The 16,290-nt window shown below is 41.9% G+C and overlaps 1 protein-coding gene across 6 annotated transcripts in view; it reads left to right on the plus strand.

The window, feature by feature from the left end:
- Positions 1 to 697: 697 nt before the first annotated feature.
- LOC106609626 (rho GTPase-activating protein 17) overlaps positions 698 to 16,290 on the plus strand; it is a 53,765-nt gene continuing 38,172 nt past the window's right edge. For 2 of the 6 annotated variants that reach the window (XM_045724115.2, XM_045724125.2), the window contains exon 1: positions 701 to 1,375. In XM_045724115.2, coding sequence (XP_045580071.1) covers positions 1,323 to 1,375 — 53 coding nt within the window. In that variant the 5' untranslated portion in view covers positions 701 to 1,322. Of the gene's footprint in view, positions 1,376 to 16,290 lie in introns of all 6 variants that reach the window. The other 4 variants (XM_045724111.2, XM_045724120.2, XM_045724108.2 and 1 more) reach the window with 4 other exon arrangements.

Consider the following 16,290-nt stretch of genomic DNA (forward strand, 5'->3'; position numbering starts at 1 on the left):
TTGCCAGCATGCATCCCACTTTTTTTCCCCCACCAAGGTTTACATGCTAAAATCGCTACTGTCTATGGTATCAAGTATGGGGCAGTTACAGAAATTCAATTTGACAGTGATTTTGATTATGTAGACTTCAATTGAGACATCTAGTTTAGTGTATGAAATAATTACATTTATTTTAATGCCAGACTTTGTGGGCTCAGGAATGCAAATGTTAGTCTGGTTGACTCCTAACTCGTGAATCGCGTCAGCCAGGCTAGGCTAGTGTAGCCAATCCAAGTGGAATTGGAGAAATAAAATATGGCAGACCCATACTCGACCTGGCCATGGCAACTTTATCAGTAAAACCTTTCTCTCTTCTGTTTTTCTTGTCTTCTTTTATCTACTTTAAGATTATTTAAATTCATTAAATTGTTTTAATGAATCATGAGGAATCAGATGACAACACATGTCCATCTATCTGCAATACAGCCCATTATAAGGTTCAACGTAAGTAGACGTGTGTTGAGACGTCAATGGTGGTGCGGCTATGCGCTCCATGGGCGATTAGGGAGTGAAAGTTGATGATAAATTGTTGTTGATGAAAACGAGGCCTGCTGACAACAACTGATTATGTATGTCATTGAACAACAGTTTGATATTTCAACTAAACTGATTGTTTTAATAGCTATGTGTACATTTTGCTGCGTAATGTTGGCAAATTCAACATCTTCATAATAAAAACTCATCCAGAGGTCAGTGCAAGTTCTGCAGTACTGAATTGTGTCACTGGAGCGAGCAAGATGACTTTCGTAAACTATCCCAAGCCCCACAGTCAGCAGCACATTTAACAGTGCTGGGGATGGCGGTAGATGGATGCTTTTGCTACGTATTCTTCCTGCCACCCATTCAACGCCATCATCAGCTTGTGCTGGCAAAGAGAGAGGTGTGCTGCTAGCTAGCTGGTTGGGAAAAGCGCTCGACGTTGGTTAGCCAGATATTCAGCATAAAGGCTGCAAGCAGTCAGTGGAACTCTGGATAGCTCGCTAGCTTTTTGATAAAATACATGGCTTTAACGATGTCGTCAGCACGCGACGGAATAATTTTTTTCTGAAACAACCACTTGAAGACTAACCTAAACTAGCTAGATAAAAAGTGACTAGCTATTTTAATTGATTCATAGCTTTAGCTAGCTGCAAGCTAATCTTCGACACAAAGCTACTGACTGTTAGTTGGTTATATTGTGAACTTCATGGCCAACAAAAGGACTCTTGTCTGATGAAGCACATCACAGGATTTACTTTTCCAGCTCTAAAAAGTAGCACGACTCCACTGGAGAAGGACGCAAAATGAAGAAACAGTTCAATCGGATGAAACAACTCGCCAACCAAACAGTTGGCAGGCAAGTAACGTTAACGTTAGCTGTTGCTAAATTGTTAACTAGCTAGCAATTTGTTAGCTAGCAAGTTCTGTTTTTTAGTGTTAAGTGCAGCGTTGGGGGTAGGGAGTTTTCCCTGATTTTCTTTATCGTTGTAATGCCATATTGTCAGTTCATTTGGATGAATAAAAAAAAGTGTACCAACAGCTGGTAACGTCAAGGCTTTTATCCTAGTTCTAATATTATTGGCCCATTTTTATCTGGAGTATTATTCATCAAGGAAAGAGTGCTGAGGTTTCCTAAACAGTTCACACGTTTCTGTATAACGGTTTTGTTACATGGCTGTAAGTCTAAACGTTTCCAGTTAGTTTCATGGTGAATTTAGCATCACATCTATTCGCCAGGATGCAGTCCGCACATTTACATCGGTAACAGCCAGATATGCACCTCTTACTGCTGAGCAAGCTAAAGATATTTGACAGCTCTTATCTAAGGACTGTGGCGTTGCACTACTTCACGTGACCTAGCAACAAATGGCAGATGCTGGAGATGCATGGTACAGGAAAGTGCATGCCCTGCAACAACTGTTATTCAACTTATTGTCCCCAATCTAACTGACATTAAAGAAGAGATTCAGGCAATTTTTCCTGGTGTTTGTGTGTGTGCACAGATTCCAGTAGATCAGTGAGTCACCAGTCCTCCAACTCTGTTGCCAGGCCATGTCACTTCACTTCAATGCCATGTCAGTCTAATCTGCTGAGGCAGCCAGGATGAGTGATCAAGTTCACATCAACTGATGCTGACGACCAGGAACTAACATCCTTATTTACACTTGTGTGGCTCAAGACAGCACAGGCGTGTTAAAGGCCCCCAGAACAGTTCTACCTCTAGTATTTATGTAGGGGATACTTCACAAGATCAAATTATTGAGTCATGCCATGCTCTTCCATTCCACTTTCACTCAGGCTAAACATAAAACTGCCGATTCAAACCCTCTGGAGTTGCATTTTGCACACAAAATTACAGTCAGCTAGATTTAACGCATAACTCATTAAACAAGCTACATAATGCTTGAGATAAGTATGGCACGATGTAATACACAATTAATTGGTATATACCATCTGCAATTAATGCCTGTAAATCGTGTAAATGTATCGTACAACCCAGAATGTTGAAGGCCTACTCTACCAGTTGTCTGTGTGGTTTGTCCTTCAGCTGCTCGAAATTTGAGGCAAAAATATCCACAGGAAAGTATTGTTTACCTGACTTAGAGAGCCGGTAGCATTTGGTTCGGTTTGTCACGAGGTAAAGTTCGTTTTTTGTATTCCGTTTTCTCTCGTAAATAACTACTGAACTAAGCATGACATGACAATAAAACATTTATATTCTCAATCAGGGGAGGATGGAGAAGAATTCATACATTTTTGTTGTTTTGAATTGTAGATATGTATTTTTAAGATTTAAAAAAAGAACAATATTTTGTCTCATTTCGAGCAGCTGAAGGACAGACCACACAGACAACTGGTAGAGTAAGTTTAATATTTTTTTCTACATTTCTACATTCTGGCTTGTAAGGAACAATTACAAAATGTAGCAGGTACCAATTAATTGTGTATTAGAGCCTTATTAATCAGACCAGGCACGATTACCTCACTCAACCATAGCCTAGGCACCCTGGCCCAATTGCCAGTATGGAACCATCCTTGAGAGAACAGCCCTTTGAAGAAGTGCAATCTTTGGGAATATCTTGGCATCGGATCTCTAATTCCATAGTTTTTTTTCCCCCATGGAGAGAGATATAGAACCTCCCTGTAACGGTACCCTTGAAAAGGAGAGGCCTGCCCTGCGTTGCCCTGCCCCACCTGGGTGATGGAGGAAAGGTGACTAGGAAAGAAAGCAATTGAAGAGTTTTGAAAAACAGCCAAGATAACATCTCAGACTGGGACATTTTGCTCTGCTCTCGTCAAAGTATAAAAAAAAAGTCACCTAGAAATCATCTGTGGGAATGCCACAAATATGTGGATTGTGGAATGGAACATAGATTTGAATCTGAATGTCCATTCTACAATTTATAATTCTATGGGGAGAAACAATGTTCAAAGGATCTAGCTCTAATTCTATAAAAGATCTGCAAAGCTAAGCTACTCTGTACTTTTTGTCCCACTGGCATCATTTGATTGGCAATTTAGCACTGAGAAACATCCAAGCTGCCATCCCCAATTAGGACTAATCCTGGCATGTTTATTTGAGTGTAACCGTATCCAGAGTGCGCTCACAGAGTATCCCCTTAATGTTCCTTCAGCGCTGTGCCACTGGCTCAGGGTCAACAGACAGGACCGCTGGAATACTCAACATTTCTTCACTGTATTTGACTAACAGTAAATCAGGAGAGTGTGTGTGTGTGTGATGCGGAAAGCAGACTTGTGTGTGTGTGAGGATCTGTGTGCAAGCTACAAGCGTGCATGTGAATGTGTGTGATAGACGAGGGCCCTTAGCCTGTTCCTGTGATTGTGCCGGAGCAGAACACTGTGTTCAGCAGTCAGCCACTCTGAGGAAATCTCTCATTCTTCACCAAACAGGAAATGGCCTCCCAGAGAAGTGCTGTTTCTAAAAAGAGAGAATGGGCGAAAAAACACTGGCGTGACCAATGCTAGGGAAGTAACTGTGTCGAAGACGATGTGAATCCTTACCTGCTCTCGTTTCTTGATTTGAGCTCCCATGTTCTTACATTTACATTTACGTCATTTAGCAGACGCTCTTATCCAGAGCGACTTACAAATTGGTGCATTCATCTTATGATATCCAGTGGAACAACCACTTTACAATAGTACATCTATATCTTTTTTTGGGGGGGGGGTTAGAAGGATTACTTCTTGAACGCCTCAGACAGATAGAAGCTGGTGAGGTACCTCTGGTGATGGTGGGATTAGATCTGTACATTGGTGATGATAAGATGGGGCCTTTTCAAGCAGAGTGGTGAGATGATTGAGGAAGGAGTCTAGCCACAGCTTGTCACAGACAGGTTGCACATCTCAGCAGAATTGTTTAAAACCACAAGACATTCTTCAGTTCCTTAGTTTCCCAAAGGGTTGGGTGACAGTGAAGTATGCGTTTGTCTGTTCTTGTAATAATTTGCTTTGTTGAACTCTGTGGTAGATCCATTTTACACTGAAATTGACGGATCAGAAGTGGGCTCAGCTCATCTTTGCACAACATCTCCTTGTAAAACCAGACAGCAACAGTAGGCTACTTCACACCAATAGGCATTATAGCTATTCAGTTGTGCACAAGTCCTATCCTTTCATCTCTATTCGATATCCATTATCTTGTCAGCCCTGAGCAGCCAACTGTTGCTAACATAACAAACTCAACCTCCTCTCCAAGCTGATTGAGTGTTGAAAAGGCCAGCAACAGCCCCTATAAAGTATTCATTTACCCACTCCATAGCACGTTGCCATGGGGATCATTCTCTGGCTGGTGGCAGGGTGTAGCCTAACTTATGTTGTTCAGTGATCCAAGTAACCCTGTTCTGTTGTAGCCAACTAGCTAGGTCACAAATCTACCTCGTGGTTAGTCAGTGACACAGTTCTACAGAGCCTAGTGTTGTCAGTCAGCTCCATTCACTCTGCTAGCCCAGGTCAGCTGACAGAGGCTAAACAATTGTTGTTTTGTTGCTCCTGGGCTGGGACATGAGAGGTCTATTTTTAGTGATGCAGTTTAGTTTGACTATGGTTGAGCGAGTGAATGTGGCGTTTGTTATTGAAAATGGGCAACTCATCTTTGTTTATACACCAAATAACTGTCCTGTGGTTTAGTAATATGTTTTAAAGTGTGTTTCTCTCTGTAGTCCTGTAGATGTGGTGAGTAATGTCTCATATGTCCCCTCCAGGCCCTGGCTGCCGCTGGGACCATGTCTGTCCCAAATGGCACCCTACTCCCTTTATAGTGCACTACTTTTGCTATTTGGAACGTAGACCAAGTCTTCTGGTTTTGGAGGTTGAATACCAGTAAGCTAGGCTTCAGGCTCCAGAAAACGTCTCTTGACTCTAATCCTCCCTGGATTTGGTTTTGGGGCCTGGCTCGCAGCCTCTCTCTCTCTCGTTCTCTCGCTCTGCCTCCCTCTCTATCTAATACAATTTAAAGGGTTGTTATTGGTAAACATATGTTTACTCTGCCAAAGCAAGTGAAATAAACAAAATTGAGAAAAAAACAAAAACATTACATTTTCAAAAGGATACAAATATTTCAAATGTTATTATCAGCAATACAGTGTTTTTAACAATGTGCAAATAGTTGTAGTATGAATAGTAGGGGAAGATAAGGAAACAGATAAATATAGGTTGCCCTGTTTTCATGGCTACGGGTCACAAATCTTGCTGTTGTGCACATCGTGGTATTTCGCCTAACAGATATGGGAGTTTATCAATGTTTGATTTGTTTTCAAATTCTTTGTGGGTCTGTGTAACCTGTGTGAAAAATGTCTCTAATATGGTCATACCTTTGGCAGGAGGTAAGGAAGGGCAGCTCAGTTTCCACCTCATTTTGTGGGCAGTGGGCACAGTCTTCTCTCGAGCCAGGTCTGCCTATGGCGGCCTCTCTTAATAGCAAGGCTATCCTCACTCGGTCTGTACATAGTGAAGGATTTTCTTCATTTTGGGTCAGTCAGAGTGGTCAGGTATTGTGCTACTGTGTATTCTCTGTTTAGGGCCAAATAACATTCTGGTTTGCTCCGTTTTATTGTTGTTGATTATTTCCAGTGTCAAATAGTTGTTTGTTTGAGTCTAATTGTGTTGCTGCCAGGGGCTTGGTGGAGTGTGTTTGTGAACCGAGCCCCAGAACCAGCTGGTGAGGGGACTCTTCTCTAGGTAGTGTTGTCATGATATCAGTATCGCGATATTAGGAAATAAAGAAGCAAAGGAAACAAAATATGAAGCGGACTCAATGTCTTGAGGAAAACAGTCCTAAGGATGATAAACAGAATTACGTTTTCACCCAGACTCACATTTCTTTGTTGCATGCTATAGCACACACTATTTTACCAAAGTAGCTTTTAAGGACCATAGAGTTTAGTCTGCTTCGTGTTTTCTTTGTTTGCCAAGGAAAATCTGGTGTCGTAGTATCGCGATACTGGTATCATGACAACACTATCTCTAGGTTTATCTATTTGTAGGTGAGGGATTTTATGGTGGAATGTGTGAGCATCACTGCCTTTTAGGTGGTTGTAGAATATAAGAGCTCTTTTCTGGATTTTGATAATTAGCAGGTATTTCCTAATTTTGCTCTGCATGTATTGTTTAGGATTTTGCATTGTACCTGAAGGATATTTTTTCAGAATTCTGCATGCAGAGTCCCAATCGGGTGTTTGTCCCATTTTGTGAATTCTTGGTTGGTGAGTGGACCCCAGCCCTCACAACCATGCAGAGCAATGGGTTCTATTTAAGCAATAAGGCCCAAGGGGGTGTGGTATATGGCCAATATACCATAGCTAAGTGCTATTACGCACGACACAATGCGGAGTGCCTGGATACAGCCATATACCGCTGACCCCCGAGGTGCCTTATTGCTATTATAAACAGGTTACAAATGTAATTAGAGCAGTAAAAATAAATGTTTTGTCATATTAATGGTAGACTGTGTGATTTGCCACAGCTGGAGTTTGCCAAAAGGCACCTGAAGACTCTGAGAAACAAGATTCTCTGGTCTGATGAAACGAAGATTGAACTCTTTGGCCTGAATGCCAAGCCTCGCGTCTGGAGGAAACCAGGCACCATCCCTACAGTGAAGCATAGTATTGGCAGCATCATGCTGTGGGGATGTTTTATCAGCGGCAGCGACTGGGAGACAAGACAGGATCGAAGGAAAGATGAACGGAGCAAAGTACAGAGAGATCCTTGATGAAAACCTGCTCAGGACCTCAGACTGGGGGTGACGGTTCACCTTCAAACAGGACAACAACCCTAAGCACACAGCCAAGACAACGCAGGAGTGGTTTCAGAACAAGTCTCTGAATGTCCTTGAGTGGCTCAGGCAGAGCCTGGACTTGAACCCGATCTAACATCTCTAACGTCTTTATTATTATTTTTATTCAGGTTATTACTTATTAATCAACAAATTACGAAATTCCAGGTTTGGGAGGATCTGTTGCGTTGTTGTATTAACACACATTATTAACGGAGACAAAATGGTAGGCCGTCGTTGTAAATAAGAATTTGTTCTTGACTGACTTGCTTAACTAGCTATATAAAGGTTAAATAAAATACAAATAAAAATGGAGTCAAAATAAAGAAATGCCTACCTTATGCAGAAAAGCCAACAGACAAGCACATCATTTTTTGAAATACACATCCTATTTCGATGTACAAAACCCATCAGTCTCCGTTTGAATGGTTTTCTCCCACATTTCCTGAAATATTTGCATGTCGTCACAAACCCTGCTGCTGCGGTCATTCGATGGCATTGGCAAATGTTCTTCAAAGAGAGAACGCCATAATGAGAGAAAGAATGTAGCGTAAGCTACTGACAATAGGCCTTTTACAAGATTACATTATGACAGGAGCGTTTGATTCTTATTAAAGAGATGGAGTCCAGACAGACTACTTTAAGAAACTTTCTGAATGGACACATAGGCCTAAAGAGAGAATCAGCGAACTCACACACACACCGCTGTAAAGGCACCCGTCAATCAAAGCCGCCAGCGTATGTCGGACGCGAGCAAATGATTCTCCCTCCCTTAAAACGTATTTACAAAGCTAGGCCTACCTTAGGCTTTCCGAAAGTAGGCTTTAAGATAATGATTTGACAAAGTATGAAGGGGACTGCTATTCTATAGTATGACGTAGTGATGCACCGATATGACATTTTTGGCCGATACCAATATCCGATATTTTCCTTGGGGGAAAAAATGATACCGATTTATAAAATAAATTGTGGCCTTTTTAAACATTCGAGTACAGTTAATAGTTAGACCGCTGCGTCCATGTGTGTGTTAAGGCACTGCATCTCAGTGCAAGAGGCATCACTACAGTCCCTGGTTCGAATCCAGGCTGTATCACATCCGACCTTGATTGGGAGTCACATAGGGCGGCGCACAATTGGCCCAGCGTCGTCCAGGTTTGGGCGGGCTAGGCCGTCATTTGTAAATAAGAATTTGTTCTTAACTGACTTGCCTAGTTAAATAAAGGTTACACACACACTGACCAGAAAGTGTGTTCATGTTTCAAACATGTTCTCAAATGCCATTGAAATGGCAGCAGCGGTTTGACATCCAGCACATTCATGAGCGTGCAATACGACTTTCCTCAGTACGAAATCCTCGACGACCCACTGTGCTGTCAGACCCAGGATGCTCATGGGGCTGATATCGCTGGTCCAAATGTCAGTCGTGAAGCTAATAGCAGTGACGCTATTTGATTTATTTTTGTAAAAAAAAAACATTTGCGGTGACGCTATTATTGTGTAACTCCGGTAGGGCAACATCTGAAAAATAGTACACTTGGTAGTGTACCAGTGCTCGATCAGTCCGCAAAAGCCAACATCACCCACGACAGTGTGTCCGAGGATAAATGCACCTCTTCCCCATTCATTGAGGAGACTCTCCATGCAGACACACTGATAGATTTTGGTTGTGGCATTTTTGTGGCTGTTTTGTTTGTTTGCGTTGGCACCTTTCAACACCTCTCATTATCACATTCATGCACGCAACCACTCACTTACACTACTGATTACTGACTTCATACACCATTGTTAATTGTATTTAGTTTACTTTAGTTAATAAATATATTTTGTTATTCCTTATCTCCACGTTGTGTCCCTTTTTGTTGCGGACTTCGAGCAGGTTCGTGACATTGCTCACATGGAGCGCATAAATGATGGTATGAAATCAACCAAAACTTGTTTCTCACAAGTGTAACAGGTTGTGAACTCTGCAAACAAGTGTTCCACTCCGAGAATGACAATGGTATATTACTGTAATGAATACATGTGTTAATAGAAATGAATGTAACCAAATGACAGGGATTTACGGTGAATTGGCTGTTTTACAAACGGTAGGCTGCCATATGGGCATTCATAAAAGTGCATTGTGGGCCAACACTCTAAAGCCTATACTAGTATTTTAGTTTGCCGGGATATGAGGTCGGCACTTTTTTTTTTTTGTCTCGCCTAGGACGGCATATTCGCCAGGACCGGGCCTGATCAGCGTTGGTTAGTCTAGAAATTAAGAAAATATTCTGTATCAAATGAAACCATGCCAGGTTGGAGAGGATTGTCTATTTGAAACAACGTTAGCGCATTATAGGCCTCAGAGCCAGAACAACCTTGTTGACTGCTGTTCAATGATTAATGAATAGTCAAACACAACCAACTTTTTTTTTTTTTTTTTTAAAGAAGACCGGTTAATTTTTTTACTAACAAGTAATGAAAACGTACATTGTATAAAAGAATGCCCACCCATCAAAAAATGTTTTTACTGAAGTGCCATGGCCTGTAACTCTCTACACTCAGGCCCATCTAGAAGATCAGCTGCTCCAGCATCCAAAGGACAGTTGGAAATAGGAGATGTAGAACGTTTAATAGACTGTTAGCAAAATCTACATGGGGGGGAAAGAAAGTAGTAATAATAATCTGTGTGTGTATATATATATATATATATATATATATATATATAATTGAAACAGTTTTGATGGTTATTTTATTTTCATGATGATCTTCATCCATAAGTCAGTTATTCAACTACTGTCACAGCCCTGATGGCTCCCTGCTATGTACTACACATTAATGGATAATTATGAATGTCATTCTCCTGATGTTTCACAAATTTGGACATCACAGTGCGCATTGTAGAGTTCAGTGCTTTACAATACAGCAGAGTAGAGTACAGTTCAATATACTCTACTTTTCTTTACTGTTGTGTACTCTACTGAGCCATACTCACTGTGCTATCCAAACGTGGTCCACTCCGGTCCATCTAGTAGATACCATAGACTTCCAGTCATTGTGCTAATGCTAGTAGCAGTCACAACTGTGGTTTGTGACTACTATAAATTGACATTGTAGCCAATTCAGTTGCAATAATTCCTTTTTACAGATTTGTTTGGTAATTCTGTTAGCAAAAAGTATTATGAGTTTTAATCACTTAATTCATTAAAAAAAAAATATCAGTAAAAGCACCAACTAATTGGTTGGTCTACCATTACTTGCTACTTGTGTGAACTTTTATTCACCTCCCTCCATTAGGGTAGAGAAATTAGAAAATATCTTAACCATTTTTTGGTAATGGAATTACAAGGCAATAATTCTTAAACTTAAGGTAAACATTTTCTCCAACGAAATGTGTTGATATTAGTTGACAGGGGTCTTTATTTCCACATTGTGTTTTGTTATATTTCTGATAACTTTTAAGACTGGTAGTTGTTTTCTAAGAACCCTTTTCCATCTGTTTATCCAGAAATTAAAGCCTTAACTTATGCCTAATTTTTAAGATTGACAATGGTTGAAAAATGTATCTTTGCCTTAATTTCCCCATTTGACAGCCAATTTGATATGCTGGTGCTCATGGGTCCTTTTTGATGGAAATGCCCAATGGTAACAAAGGATGTGGATTAAAAAAAAAAAATCTTAAAGTTTTCCCTACTCTAGGTGTTCCACAGTCAATGTTATGTAACATAATGCTATTTGGAGTTGACAACTTGGCACAAACACACACATCTAAAAAATGATCATAGTTTATCTACTGTAAGTATCCCACACACGCTAACACAATGCTATTTTGAGTTTTCTGGAAGTTGAATGTAAATTGACAGTTGAACATTTTCAACTAGGCCTAACTCCACACAGTACGCTGTGTCAGGCTGTCAGTGACTCTGATCCTACAGTAGTATCAGGGTCCCCCATGGCAACAGTAACTATCAGCTCCTCTCCTGTATTCTGAGCTCGAGCTCCATGTTGAGGGTATTGATAAACCATTTAAGCTGAGCCAGGATTTTCTCCTCTCCCTTTAAGTAAATCTAATCTCTCTGACCCTCAGAGCCACACTATTAGTTGACTATTAATAGCCCTGGGCCCATGGGTAAAGACACGCTAAGGCTATCAAAGATGGCGTAGCAGTCGGCGTCTTTTGTCGTGTCCCGTGTATATATATTTTTTTCTTCGCATATTTAAAAAATATATTTTTCTCAACCCCAACTTCAACATACTATCCTGCAACCCGCCTCACCCAATGTGGTATGGATCTGCTAATTTCTTTACTTTATAACCGGAACCCCCAACAGAAGCTAGCCTGCTAACTAGCTACTAGCTAACTAGCTACTAGCTAACTAGCTACTAGCTAACTAGCTAGTAGTCAGCTAGCCACTGCTAGCGGTCATCAGCTAACCTTTAGAGACAATACCTCTCTCATCGTCACTCAACGCCTAGGTTTACCTCCACTGTACTCACATCGTACCATACCTTTGTCTGTAAATTTATGCATTGAATCTATTCTACCGCGCCCAGAAATCTTCTCCTTTAACTCTGTTCCGAACGCACTAGATGACTAGTTTTTATAGCCTTTAGCCGTACCCTTATCCTACTCCTCTTCTGGTGATGTAGAGGTTAATCCAGGCCTTGCAGTGCCTAGCTCCACTCCCATTCCCCAGGTGCTCTCATTTGTTGACTTCTGTAACCATAAAAGCCTTGGTTTCATGCATGTTAACATTAGAAGCCTCCTCCCTAAGTTTGTTTTATTCACTGCTTTAGCACACTCTGCCAACCCGGATGTCTTTTTTTCATGTCTGAATGCTGGCTTAGGAAGGCCACCAAAAACCCTGACATTTCCTTCCTTAACTATAACATTTTCCAACAAGATAGAACTGCCAAAGGTGGCGGAGTTGCAATCTGCTGCAGAGAGAGCCTGCAGAGTTCTGTCTTACTATCCAGGTCTGTGCCCAAAGAATTCATGCTTCTACTTTTAAAAATACACCTTTCCAGAAACAAGTCTCTCACCATTGCCACTTGCTATAGACCACCTTCTGCCCCCAGCTGTGCCCTGGACAGCATATATGAATTGATTGCCCCCCATCTATCTTCAGAGCTCGTGCTTTAAGGTGATCAAAACTGGGATATGGTTAACACCCCGGCCGTCCTACAATCTAAGCTTGATGCCCTCAATCTCACCCAAATTATCATGGGACCTACCAGGTACAACCCCAAATCCGTAAACACAGGCACCCTCATATCATCCTGACCAACCTGCCCTCCAAATACACCTCTGCTGTCTTCAACCAGGATCTCAGCGATCACTGCCTCATTGCTTGCGTCCGTAATGGATCTGCGGTCAAACGACCACCCCTCATCACTGTCAAACGCTCCTTAAACCACATCAGCGAGCAGGCCTTTCTAATTGACCTGGCCCGGGTATCCTAAAAGGATATTGACCTCATTCCGTCAGTTGAAGATGCCGGTTATTCTTTAAAAGTGCTTTCCTCACCATCTTAAATAAGCATGCCCCATTCAAAAAATGTAGAACTAAGAACAGATATAGCCCTTGGTTCTCTCCAGACCTGACTGCCCTTCATCAGCACAAAAACATCCTGTGGCGTACTGTATTAGCATCGAATAGCCCCCGTGATATGCAACTTTTCGGGGAAGTTAGGAACCAATATACACAGGCAGTTAGGAAAGCAAAGGCTAGCTTTTTCAAACAGAAATTTGAATCCTGCAGCACAAACTCGGAAAAGTTCTGAGACACTGTAAAGTCCATGGAGAATAAGAGCACCTCCTCCCAGCTGCCCACTGCACTGAGGCTAGGAAACACTGTCACCACCGATAAATCCACTTTAATTGAGAATTTCAATAAGCGTTTTTCTACGGCTGGCCACCCCTACCCTGGTCAACAGCCCTGCACCCCCCCACAGAAACTTGCCCAAGCCTCCCCCATTTCTCCTTCACCCAAATCCAGATAGCTGATGTTCTGAAAGAGCGGCAAAATCTGGACCCCTACAAATCAGCAGGACTAGACAATCTGGACCCTCTCTTTCTAAAATGATTAGCCAAAATTGTTGCAACCCCTGTTACTAGCCTGTTCAACCTCTCTTTCGTATCGTCTCAGATTCCCAAAGATTGGAAAGCTACCGCGGTCATCCCCCACTTCAAAGGGGGAGACACTCTAGACCCAAACTGCTGCAGACCTATATCTATCCTACCTTGCCTTTCTAAGGTCTTCGAAAGCCAAGTTAACAAACAGATCACCGACCATTTCGAATCCCACCGTACCTTCTCCGCTATGCAATCTGGTTTCCGAGCTGGTCATGGGTGCATCTCAGCCACGCTCAACGTCCTAAACGATATCATAACCTCCATCGATAAGAGACAATACTGTGCAGCTGTATTCATCGACCTGGCCAAGGCTTTCGACTCTGTCAATCACCACATTCTTATCGGCAGACTCAACAGCCTTGGTTTCTCAAATGACTGCCTCGCCTGGTTCACCAACTACTTCTCTGACAGAGTTCAGTGTGTCAAATTGGAGGGCCTGTTGTCCAGACCTCTGGCAGTCTCTATGAGGGTGCCACAGGGTTCAGTTCTCAGGCTGACCCTTTTCTCTGTATACATCAGTGATGTTGCTCTTGCTGCTGGTGACTCTCTGATCCACCTCTACGCAGACGATACCATTCTGTATACTTCTGGCCCTTTTTTGGACACTGTGTTAACTAACCTCCAGACGAGCTTCAGTGCCATACAACTCTCCTTCCGTGGCCTCCAACTGCTCTTAAATGCAAATAAAACTAAATGCATGCTCTTCAACTGATCGTTACAAGCACCTGCCTGGCCGTCCAGCATCACTACTCTGGACAGTTCTGACTTAGGTATTTGTAGATGTCCACATATTCTGTGTCTAGTTAGACTGTAAACTCTCCTTCCAGACTTCCATTAACCTGTTAGGGCTAGGGGGCAGTATTGACACGGCTGGATAAAAAACATACCCGATTTAATCTGGTTACCACTCCTACCCAGTAACTAGAATATGCATATACTTATTACATATGGATAGAAAACACCCTAAATTTTCTAAAACTGTTTGAATGGTGTCTGTGAGTATAACAGAACTCAAATGGCAGGTCAAAACCTGAGAGATTCCTTTACAGGAAGTGGCCTGTCTGACCATTTCTTGAACTTCTTTTCCATCTCTATCATTTACTAAGGATCTCTGCTCTAACGTGACACTTCCCACGTCGTCCATAGGCGCTCAGAGCCCGGGAAAAAACAGAATGTCGTCATTCCAGCCCCAGGCTGAAACACATTATCGCCTTTCTCAAGTGGCCGATCAAGGGACACTGGGCTTAGGCGCGTGACCCGACCGCCCCCGCCTTTGGGATTTTTTTCCTCTGTTTGCCGAAAAGGAGATTTCCTGTCGGAATATTATCGCTTTTCTACGAGAAAAATGTCGTAAAAATTGATTTTAAACAGCGGTTGACATGCTTCGAAGTACGGTAATGGAATATTTAGAATTTTATTGTCACGAATTGCGCCATGCGCGCGACACTTCTTTACTATTTCGGATAGTGTCTGGAACGCACGAACAAAACGCCGCTATTCGGATATAACGATGGATTATTTTGGACCAAACCAACATTTGTTATTGAAGTAGCAGTCCTGGGTGTGCATTCTGACGAAGACAACAAAAGGTAATCAAACTTTTATAATAGTAAATATGATTATGGTGAGTGCTAAACTTGCCGGGTGTCTAAATAGCGAGCCCGTGATGCCTGGGCTATGTACTTAGAATATTGCAAAATGTGCTTTCACCAAAAAGCTATTTTAAAATCGGACATATCGAGTGCATAGAGGAGGTCTGTATCTATAATTCTTAAAATAATTGTTATGCTTTTTGTGAACGTTTATCGTGAGTAATTTAGTAAAATGTTAGCGAATTCCCCGGAAGTTTGCGGGGGGTATGCTAGTTCTGAACGTCACATGCTAATGTAAAAAGCTGGTTTTTGATATAAATATGAACTTGATTGAACAAAACATGCATGTATTGTATAACATAATGTCCTAGGGTTGTCATCTGATGAAGATCATCAAAGGTGAGTGCTGCATTTAGCTGTCTTCTGGGTTTTGGTGACATTATATGCTGGCTTGAAAAATGGGTGTCTGATTATTTCTGGCTTGGTACTCTGCTGACATAATCTAATGTTTTGCTTTCGTTGTAAAGCCTTTTTGAAATCGGACAGTGTGGTTAGATTAACGAGAGTCTTGTCTTTAAATAGCTGTAAAATAGTCATATGTTTGAGAAATTGAAGTAATAGGATTTTTAACGTTTTGAAAATCGCGCCACAGGCTGCCAGTGGCTGTTACGCAAGCGTCCCACCTAGCCCATAGAGGTCAAGCATCTCCAATCCAAAATTCAATCTAGAATCGGCTTCCTATTTCGCATCAAAGCATCCTTCACTCATGCTGCCAAACATACTCTCTTAAAACTGACTATCCTACCGATCCTTGACTTCGGCAATATCATTTACAAAATAGCCTCCAACACTCTACTCATCAAATTGGATGCAGTCTATCACAGTGCCATCTGTTTCGTCACCAAAGCCCCATATACTACCCATCACTGTGACCTGTATGCTCTCGTTGGCTGCCCCTCGCTTCATATTCGTCGCCAAACCCACTGGCTCCAGGTCATCTATAAGTCTTTGCTAGGTAAAGCCCTGCCTTATCTCAGCTCACTGTTTACCATAGCAGAACCCACCCGTAGCACGCGCTCCAGCAGGTATATTTCACAGGTCACCACCAAAGCCAATTCCTTCTTTGGCTGCCTTTCCTTCCAGTTCTCTGCTGCCAATGACTGGAACAAATTGCAAAAATCACTGAAGCTGGAGACTCATATCTCCCTCACTAACTTTAAGCACCAGCTGTCAGAGCAGCTCACAGATCACTGCACCTGTACATAGCCCATCTGT

The sequence above is a fragment of the Salmo salar genome, chromosome 01 (genome assembly GCF_965601325.2).
Source record: "Salmo salar chromosome 01, fSalSal1, whole genome shotgun sequence".
Lineage (NCBI taxonomy): Eukaryota > Metazoa > Chordata > Actinopteri > Salmoniformes > Salmonidae > Salmo > Salmo salar.